At 46.9% G+C, this 10,480-nt stretch overlaps 1 protein-coding gene across 1 annotated transcript in view; it reads right to left on the bottom strand.

Moving 5' to 3' along the window:
• Positions 1-3,002: 3,002 nt before the first annotated feature.
• Positions 3,003-10,480, bottom strand: part of NFYB (nuclear transcription factor Y, beta) — a 9,032-nt gene continuing 1,554 nt past the window's right edge. The window contains exons 3-6 of the mRNA XM_010153526.1: positions 9,180-9,377; positions 6,671-6,752; positions 4,278-4,357; positions 3,003-3,745 (exon numbers count right to left, since the gene is read on the bottom strand). Of these exons, the coding sequence (XP_010151828.1) occupies positions 3,713-3,745; positions 4,278-4,357; positions 6,671-6,752; positions 9,180-9,377 (393 nt within the window). The 3' untranslated portion in view covers positions 3,003-3,712. The remainder of the gene's footprint in view (positions 3,746-4,277; positions 4,358-6,670; positions 6,753-9,179; positions 9,378-10,480) is intronic.

Below are 10,480 nucleotides of genomic sequence, written 5' to 3'. Positions count from 1 at the left end.
AGGATTTTTAATTTTTAAATCTATAAACATGAGAAAATTCACTTCCAATTTAAGTGAAAAACTTCCTTCTCCTACTTCACTCAGTACAAAAAACATGGAGCCTGCACCCTTTGTGAACGCAGCGACTTAAGAGCAAGTTGTCTCCTCGCTGTGAGTACAACGGCGGCAGCAAGTCTGCGCGACCGTCGCGGACCCCCTGCGCGCTGCCAGATGCGGATGCTATAGCCGAAAGAGGCTGCTGCCAGCTCGCGCCGGTGCAGCAAGGTGCTGGGGACGACACCTGCCCTTGGCTCTCCCTCTTCCCTTGCCCCGAAGAATCTCCCGCGCACGCGTAGTCACCCATACGCTTCCCCCCCTGCCAAGGGCGGGACAGGCATCGCCCACCGACGCTTCCAACCCGGCAACGAGCGTCACCTCGGGAACTCTGCAGCGGGGACCATCTGATCCGACACGATCTAGTTCAAGGCAGATGGCTCCTTAAAACACGGCCCACGTAATTCAGAGTGATGTTTGGCTACGGGGGGCTAAGCATGGGTCAGGAGATACTCAGGATGCACCCCCTCATGTCAGGACTCCCTGTGTTCTGGCTGTGCCATCCAGCGTTCCGTCGGGATCAGAACGGCGTGTCCGTGAAATAGCAAAGATGCACGTGTACAAGATGGGTTGAGGCGGAGCCTCAGCTCCTGTCAAGCCTGTAATGAAAATGGGATGGAGACAAACACCCCCTAAATCAGCTTTTCTGCCAACTGCCTTTTGATGGCGATAGCAGCGCCTCGGTGCTTTTAAGGGCACCACGAGCCCTCCACCAAGGAAGAGCAGAAGGATCAAGTCGCACAGAAATGCGCTTTGAAAAAATAACACAGTAAAACTTGCTTGTGTCATGTCGCCTAAAAACCAGTCACTGTGCTTGGAAAAAGAACCTGGAACATCCCTGCTCTTCCAAGCAGCCTGCCTCCGAGTTTTCACACAGCCAGCTGCCACAGCAGTCTCCAGCCCAGGCACGGTCTGGGGTTGTGTTAGCGCAAACCAACCACACAGAGAACCCAAGACACAGTTTTGTAGGAGCAGATGTGATACAGTGGGAGTGGTCGCTCTTGGTTTGGGTCTGAGCTCCTTCTAAACGTCAAGTACTTACAAGGAGAAAGGTGAGAGCAGGGACCAGCTGTTAAACAACAGTAAAGGCTCCACAGGGGTTGTGCTAAGTCAGGCGAGTACTTCCCCCGATCACACTTGCTTTACCAGCACTGCGGTACCCTCCAAACTTCATTGGGTGAACCGTTTTCAGAGAGATCAGACAGGTTGTACTGATACGTGGGTGTTTCACAGAACCACAGAACGGTTTGGGTTGGAAGGGACCTTAAAGACCATCCAGTTCCAACCCCCCTGCCATGGGCAGGGACACCTTCCACTAGACCAGGTTGCTCAAAGCCTCATCCAGCCTGGCCTTAACACTTCCAGGGATGGGGCATCCACAGCTTCTCTGGGCAACCTGTGCCAGTGCCTCACCACCCTCTCCGGGAAGAATTTCTTCCTGATATCTAATCTCAATCTAAATCCTGTCACTACAGGCCCTTGTAAAAAGTCCCCCCCAGCTTCCTTGTAGCCCCTTCAGGTACTGGAAGGTGCTATAAGGTCTCCCTGGAGCCTTCCCTTCTCCAGGCTGAACAAGCCCAGCTCTCTCAGCCTGTCCCCATAGCAGAGGTGCTCCAGCCCTTGGAGCATCTTCATGGCCTCCTCTGGACTCACTCCAACCGGTCTATATCCTTCTGATGTTTGCAGGAACTGACTGAGCAGGTTGGTTGCAGCTTTCTCCTCATGCCCTGGGGTGAGGGGGAGAAGAAGCAGCAGCAAAGCAGGACACGTAAACCACAACCTCTAAACGCTTTAACCTCGCGGAAGAGCCAGCGCTGCAAAGCGTAGCTGGTTTCCAGCAGGGGCGAGGGCTGACCTCAGCCATCTCTCGGCACAGCCGACTGCCAAAACCCTCCCCTAGCAGTGACCACAGCTTTTTCCATTGCAAGCCTGGGAAGGTCAAGAGCAGGGTATGACAGTCTGAAATAAACGGAATACAAACAGAAGGGGCTCGCGGAGGGGTGGTGTTATTCATTTGTAGGTTTTAATGAAAAACTCCATTTATTCTGTCAGAGCTGCCGAGGGCTGACAGACTGCCGCACACCCCAGAACATCCACCCAGGTCGCCACAGAACACAGCGGGTGGCCTCCAGCAGCCCTGCCCGCACGCCGCCGGCGGGTACCGAACACCGCTCACGTCGCGCACGCACCCAACCTCCGTTCAGCAAAGAACTGGCTCTTTCAGGCTTCCGGGGTGTCTCAGTTTAAACTATTTCCTGACAGTAAACTGTTACTTTAAAATAAACAAAAGACAAAATCAGCAAGAAATTACATGGCAACGGCTTCAAGATGTGGTTTTCTTAAAGTAGGGGAAAGGTAATTATTGTATTACATGTCAGTCCACTGCAAACGGTAAAAATACCAAAGGTCCCAAAATCTAGTGTGAATAAGAGGCCTCAATAACCCACTGCCCCCTCCTACCAGGCTACGACACTGCACCGAACAGAGTCACCCCCCGGCTTTTGAAGAACCGGCTGCGCTCACTAAACATGCGGAACTACACCGTCTGGGCAGAGGTTACTGCAGAACCAGGAAACAAGCAGCCCGTCTCGGACCCCGTCACTCGATCGAGGTTCGGTCGCTCGCGCACAGCCTGGGCACACAAAGTCACTAATGCGGCCGGGTCTCACAAGAAACCTCAAAACATGTCAGTAAAAAGTTAAAACGAGATCTTTCACCACAAGGACTATAAAATCCACCCCACCCCCCACCCCTCCTTCCCCTTACTCCTGAATTTCTAAGTTTTGGAGTCTAAAAACCATACATTAAAAGGATTATTTCCGTAGCACAAAGACCACCTTAAATACAGCAAAGCGAGCCCAAGGAGAGTTACCTGGAACCAAAACACGAGATGAAGACCTGCACCACACCCACCAGTGTTTTCGTCACCGCTGCCGCTACCCCCTCGGCCTCCAGATGTGGCAGAGCCCTGGTTGGTTTTGCTTAACTTTTAATTCTGAAGTTACATCAAAAAAACCCGCTCAGTTGAGGCAATTCTTCTGAGCTGCTAGTCTCACGAGGAAAAAGTCCCTTTCAACACGTCAATGACTACGCCGACACGTCACGTTAGTTGAGGCTGTCATGCAAGACAAGTTACATAACCAAGACCGACTCAATCTTTATAATAAAGGCAACTTGCATTCCGAAACGAACTTTACCCTTACCATTTTATTCAAAGGGTGGACATGAATTAACCCAGCTGTTTACCTGAATTACAAAAGTAACATGATTCAATATGAAAATAAGAAACTGTCTACAAATCTCTGACAGTAATAAATTGCAATATACAATGCATACAGGAGTTATACAGAGCAACAAACTCTTGTACAAAACAAAAATACTTTAATACCTTTAAAACCCAAATTTTTTTTGTTGTGTTTTTTTTTAAATTTTTTTTAAATCATCATGAAAAAGATTGGAGTCAGAACTCACACCTCAATTAGTCAAGCTTCAGGTAGCTACATTACAGCTATTTAATATACAAAGAGATAAATCTCTTCACCAGTCACTAAAACTGCCTCTTCGTTAGAGTCGCACAGCTTTTCCGTCTTGTGTTCCCAGATCCGAAGTTTTCTTCAAATCATGAGAACTGGATTTGTTGAACACCGGAGATCTGGAAAAAGAAAACGCAAGCCCACACTCAGACGCACATTTTCGGACACGGCATCGCGGCTAGCAGCCCTGGAGGGTCACCGTGCTGGAATGTAGGGCCTACAAGGAAGCTGGGGGGGACTTTTTACAAGGGCCTGTAGTGACAGGGCAAGGGGTAATGGGTTTAAATTGAAGGTGGGGAGGTTTAGATGAGATATCAGGAAGAAGTTCTTCCCAGAGAGGGTGGTGAGGCACTGGAACAGGTTGCCCAGAGAAGCTGTGGATGCCCCATCCCTGGAAGTGTCCAAGGCCAGGCTGGATGAGGCTTTGAGCAACCTGGTCTAGTGGAAGGTGTCCCTGCCCATGGCAGGGGGGTTGGAACTGGGTGGTCTTTAAGGTCCCTTCTGACCCAAACCATTCTGCAATTCTACGTCACTCCAGCCACCCCCAAAGCACTAAATGAAACTCCTTCTCATCCTTCAGAGTGCGGCAGCCGAGGCAGCGTTTGGATTTTCGCGGCAGGAGGGAGAGGAGCAGGGGACGGGCTGGAATACCTGTTGGTACGATGTCGTGTAGACCATGACATTCTGCTGTTGGCCGTCTGTAGTTATTAAGCCCGCTGGCAACTGGTTGGCTGGAAGAGAGAGCGTTTTAAGGAAGTTACACGAGGACTGCAGGGCACACAGGGCCGCGACTGACGTGTCTGTCACCGTTAAATAACCTTTCACTGGGGTCTGCTCCTGGACTACGGAGCCATCCTCTCCTGAGCTACCACCCCACACTGCGTACAGACACACTTGTAACTGAGCATTACAAGTAAACGAGTTTATTCCCATTAGGAAACAAAATTCAACTTAATTTTGCATCAGATAATCTAAAAGTAAGACTGCACCTTGTTCTTCCCCTATACGTATCTGAAGCAGAACATACACGGCTGCTTACTGGTGAATGGAGTGGAGTTTGCCATCCTGACCGCTGGAAAAGCAATCATCTCCAGCATTCACTATCCCAGGAAACCTGGAGAATTCAGAGTTGGCTTTGTTCAGACACAAGGTGAGCACTCAAGCAGCCACATGCAAGAGGAAGCCCATGAAAAGTTTATAGAACAGGATCCATCAGGGGCTCCATACTGCGGAAGCCCCAGGGAAGATGAACAGGGACAGGCAGTGACAGAAACAAAAGGCGCTGCCGGAGCCTGATGTCCCGCTGGATGACTTCCGCGTGCCTGTCAGGGTACGCAGAGGAGCTCTGAACTTCAGCGAGCAGAGGGAGGCCAATGAGTGGAGCGAAAAGTACTTTGGAGGCTTAGGGGCAGAGAGAGGGAGTGATGCTGGAAGGCAGACCTTCACGGGAAGGCGCAGGCTGAGCTCTGCGACACCCAGAGTAAGTAGGTTACCGCTGTGACCTGGAAGCAAAGCGGCAGAACCCCTCAAGCTGTCAGCACAGCTGTAACATTCTCTGCTAGGAGACAAACAATGGGGCTTTTTTCTTTCCCAAGGACATCTGTTACTCTGTATAAATGCAAGAATAACCCATAAAACATTCCCAGACTCCACAAACCATTAGCAACACACCCCAGGTAAGCAAGCTGGGCCTGTAATTGCACTAGTGCCTTACCACTTCAGAGCCTACACAGCTATTGCTGTGAGTGAGTAGGGGTGAGGGTTTACTATTTGCATTGTCTAATTGTAAAATTAAAAGTGAATTAAAAAAAAAGCTTTCTGTAAGTCCCCTGCAATATTCAAGGTTGAGATTCTTAATCTCCAGGCGAGAAGAGACCTGACGAGTCTGTACTATTTTACACAGCTAAAGGCATCGTACTGGTAGCAAACTGTGTTTCAGACCTTGAACAGGTCATTTCAGTCCTCAGGCTGTGATTTTTTTGCTAGTTCAGTAGTTTGTCAGCGACTTTAAACTGAAGATTTATCAGACATTTGAAAAACTAAATCTCATCAGGGAGGTTTAGGTTAGATATCAGGAAGAAATTCTTCCCAGAGAGGGTGGTGAGGCACTGGAACAGGTTGCCCAGAGAAGCTGTGGATGCCCCATCCCTGGAAGTGTTCAAGGCCAGGCTGGATGTGGCTCTGAGCAACCTGGTCTAGTGGAAGGTGTCCCTGCCCATGGCAGGGGGGTTGGAACTGGACGGTCTTTAAGGTCCCTTCCAACACAAACCATTCTGGGATTCTATGATTCTATGATACAACTGGGGCTGCGCCTCCTAATTATTCTTGTATCACCTTCAAGATTACCAGCCCATAACATAAAATAAAGGCAACAGTAAGGCCAGGGTGAAGACTACGTGCAAGAGTCCAGCGACAAAAAAGCCAACTCAAAGTCCCAACAAGTGTCAAGCTTTAATTCCCAGTGTAAGGAAGAAAAACTCCAGTGAATGCATATGATACTCCCTGCCCTACCCCTTCTACTTGCCAACCTGTGCATTCTGTGGAATGTAAGAAATACCAAGTGTTTTAGAATTATACGAAGATGATGTTCTCTGGCTCATTTCTCAAAGACAAGCTCCTCAAGTCATCACGTGGAGTTTATTTTACTTTTTCCCCAGCTGTCTTGCAAGTAGAACAAATGTGGCCTAAGCATGTAGCTACTGGGGGAAAGGGAAGGAAGATGAAGTCTGCACCTTTCACTGTAATCTGTGTTTAAGGGTAGAGAAAAGACACTGGCACTAATGTCTGCGTTTAAAGAACCTGCACGGTTGACATTCGCTATTACTGGGGCGTTACCATTCGCCACTGTATTACTTCCCTCTGACCATAAGTGAGTGGGAGTTTATCTGAGCACAGGTTATCCTCCAGCCAGCTCAACGGATCACAGGTGTGGCACGTGGCCAGCCCAGGACGTATTCCTCAAGTAAGAATTCTCATATTTAAAGAAAGTGCTATTTTTAGAAAAGCCACGGTAATAGTATAATAAATTTAGAAGTATTACTTACTAAACGCTTCCTCTGTGAGCTCCTCACTTAGACCATCTCCAGTTGTCACTGTTCCCCCAATTCCCTTTTCCCCTTTCATTGCCTGGAGAGAGGAGACATAAAAAAAAAGAAAGAATTTGTGTTAGAGTGGAGTTGGCTTAAGGTTGTTTCAAGACCCCAGGAGCTCTAGCCAAGGACTGGAACTTGCAGAAGAGTCACTGTGCGGCAGCTGGTTTGAAATCCAAGACCTGTAAAACTCTACTGGATCCACGAACGTGCAGAGTACACGAATACACGAAGGGTGTTTTTCACCTTAGCTGTACTCCTCAAACAAAAGCCCTGCAAACTGGGATTGTGTAGTTCTAAGGAAGGATTTCACCTTCTGCAGGAGGTCGGAGATCCGCAGTCATCCGGAAGCAGCACTGAAGAGCATTTACAAGAAATCACAGAATCTCAGAACTACTGAGGACGTGCAACATTTCCTTCCCGGCCCCAGGCAAGTCCCACCAGCACACAACCAAGAGCTGACATTTAAAACCAAGATACCAGATTTCTTTTCCCACATCAAGGACTACAGCCAGAGAGGATATCAGCACAGGAAACCAAGGCTCGAGCCGTCTGCGCGCAGTTTCACAAGCACGACGTTTGATACGCTACGCCATTACGTAAGGACGTCAAAGGCAATAGTACAGGTATCAAAAGTATTTTCTGCAACTGTTTGATGCAGACTAAATACTCAGATACAAGCCAGAACTCTGCATGCTCCTCTGCGTACGGTACCCTGAAGAGAGAACTAGCTGGAATGGATGTTCAAAAACTGCTAAGTAAAACCATTCGTCCATCCATCTGATTAAAACCCAATCCCACTACCAAAAACGGTCACTTCAGAATGAAAGTGGCACAGACCCACTTCAGACTTCTCGAGAAGTACTGAAACTAGTCAGGCCCGACTTGCATTTTTAACTGAAGCACATACAGCACTTTGACGGCACGTGCAACTGCTACACCGAACTAGAAAACGGCCGCAGACGGCAGTACTTCAGCGTGTAGATTACACCCCCTGTTACTCAGTTATCACAGCAAACGACCTCTTGGGAAGGGGAAGCTTCAAGTGCTACCAGCAAATGAAGTATCACTGGCGAGTCTGACCCCATTAATTAAAAATCTTGGGTTTCATCTGCCTTAGCACATGGAAAATAAGGTGGTGATTGGTGATAGCCAGCATGACTTCACTAAGCCAAATCTGGGGCTCCCAACATCAGAAGGATATCGACCGGTTGGAGCGAGTCCAGAGGAGGCCACGAAGATGCTCAGAGGGCTGGAGCCCCTCTGCTATGGGGACAGGCTAAGAGAGTTGGGCTTGTTCAGCCTGGAGAAGAGAAGGCTCTGGGGAGACCTTATAGCACCTTCCAGTGCCTGAAGGGGCTACAAGGAAGTTGGGGGGGACTTTTTACAAGGGTCTGTAGTGACAGGACAAGGGGTAACGGGTTTAAATTGAAAGTGGGGAGGTTTAGATTGGATATCAGGAAGAAATTCTTCCCAGAGAAGGTGGTGAGGCACTGGAACAGGTTGCCTAGAGAAGCTGCGGATGCCCCATCCCTGGAAGTGTCCAAGGCCAGGCTGGATGAGGCTTTGAGCAACCTGGTCTAGTGGAAGGTGTCCCTGCCCATGGCAGGGGGGGTGGAACTAGATGGTCTGTAAGGTCCCTTCCAACCCTAACCATTCTGTGATTATTTTAACCCTGAACAGCTTCTTCATTCAGGAAGAAAGATCACTGTATGTATGAGGAAAAGAGGTCACTGTATTAAAACTACCTTTGATTTGTTTGGTTAAATCTGGTATTCTGAGGTGAAAGAACACCAAAGTAAAGATGCAAGCATAATTGTCTTTCTCCAGACAGGAGGTGAGGAACCAGAACAAAAAACCCAAGCAGAAGCAACTTCTTTTTCCAAAATTAATTTTTTTCCTTTCAGAAATTTAAGAAGCTACTTTCTGCTAGAGAAGGGATAAATTAAACTGCTTGGATCACATACCTAGCATGTACTATGTATCAAAAGCAAACAGAGACAGGCCAAAAAATGTTAAGGAAAAGCCCTGATGAAGCAGACAGCCCTCCACGTGAATCAGTATTCTGACAGGAGATAGACAACTTTCTTTTGCAGATCCAAAGCCCATACAACAGACATTAGGCTAGCTCCTCAGAGGATGCAGTCTAGTACAGTTTTATTGACTGAACCCAAAGATCAAATTAAGTATTCCTAACAGGCACCTTTAAAGAACAGTGATTTACTACCAGCAATGTATTCATTTATTCATTTGAAAGCTTTAACTACTTTGAGTCTGCAAGTCTAATCGCAATGCTTACTTACTCTGTTTCCATCCTCTGGAATGCTTTTAAACACTGCATCAGTCCCTGACAATAGCCGTGAGGTACTGTGCAAGTTATCCATTCTACAGTTAGAACGACAGTGGGCTAAGGATAAACACAACCAGGTCAAATAAATGAGGGAATACTGATGTATATACCAACCTCTCTGAATTTTTGGAGGTATAACTTCAGCGGTTCAACATAGCTATCAAATCCTAAGGTAGACATGGCAAAGAGAATATCCTCTCCATTGATGGTCTTTCTTTTCTCTTGATGACACCTCTCACTTGCTTCTGACGTTATAAAGCTGATGAATTCACTTACACACTCTTGCACGCATTCCTTTGCATCCTTAGCAATCTAGTAAGGAAAAGTACCATAAAATGATTAATCAAGATGCCAGAAGGTTAAAAAACAAAGGACAAAAAAACCCCCCGTAAGAATACACTCCATAATAAAGGAAACATCTCAAAAGCTGATGATAACACCATTTAGGCAACACCTGTATGCAAGGAAACCACTGGATGTCATCACTGCTCTATGTGAGCACAGCCACAACACGTTTTTAACCTAAGTTTTACTATTTCAAGCAGCACAGCCAATGCCAGGATCTCCTGAAGTCGTAGCTAAGTTCTGTACAAGTTTTTACATATCGATGCATCTCAGTATTGCTCACTTTGCTTCCCTGCCCCTTCCCTGTAAACCTGCTCACTACAGTGTCATAGCCCACTTCCATCTTCCTTTTAATAGGCCCAGCGGTTCCAACCCCACTGCAGTCCAATCCCACAAATTCAGCAGTGATGAGTATTTTCATCCTGACCAGATTCAGGGACTAGAATATATGCCTAGCAGCAAGCCTCTCTAATGCTTTAATATTCTGGTATAAATTTTCCAAATGAGAATTCAAATGAAGAAACATATGCCCCTGGCAAGAATGAAATAAGAAAATTTGATTATGGTTTTCAGCTGGACAAAAGTAATTTACCTGACTTAAAGTAACAGCAAGCATTACTCGTGATTATTTGGGAAGCTGACAGGAGCCAAGTAAAAGATTATAATAATTAAGTTGCTTATTCTTCACATGAGAAGAACGTGTTTGTATTTAAAGAAAAAGTAACAAAGCAGTAACTGCATATAGAATCTTCATTAGTTCCTCTGATATTTTCAGACACACAGGGCGAGATTCTCAGAAGTACTCATCAGCCAGCAGCTTCCCTTGCAGCTTTTCACAAAAACCTCCCTGCTTTTTCAGGATAGCTTGACATCCCATATGCTAAATTCTTGAGAAAAATCTCATCTTGATCACTAAAAATTTATGACAATATGGACAAGTGAAAGATTTTTGCAGAAAAGATATAAATGTAACACCCAGATCTCCAGAAAGCCCTGAACATTATGAAAGTACAAGCAGATGCAAGTAAATTATGTCTTGCTTCTATTTAGAGTGATCTCAAAAAAAGGGG

This window comes from Eurypyga helias, unplaced genomic scaffold (assembly GCF_000690775.1).
Source record: "Eurypyga helias isolate BGI_N326 unplaced genomic scaffold, ASM69077v1 scaffold13166, whole genome shotgun sequence".
Classification (NCBI taxonomy): Eukaryota; Metazoa; Chordata; class Aves; order Eurypygiformes; family Eurypygidae; genus Eurypyga; species Eurypyga helias.
Note: the sequence above shows the minus strand (reverse complement) of the source record. Positions and strands in the feature narration are given on the sequence as shown.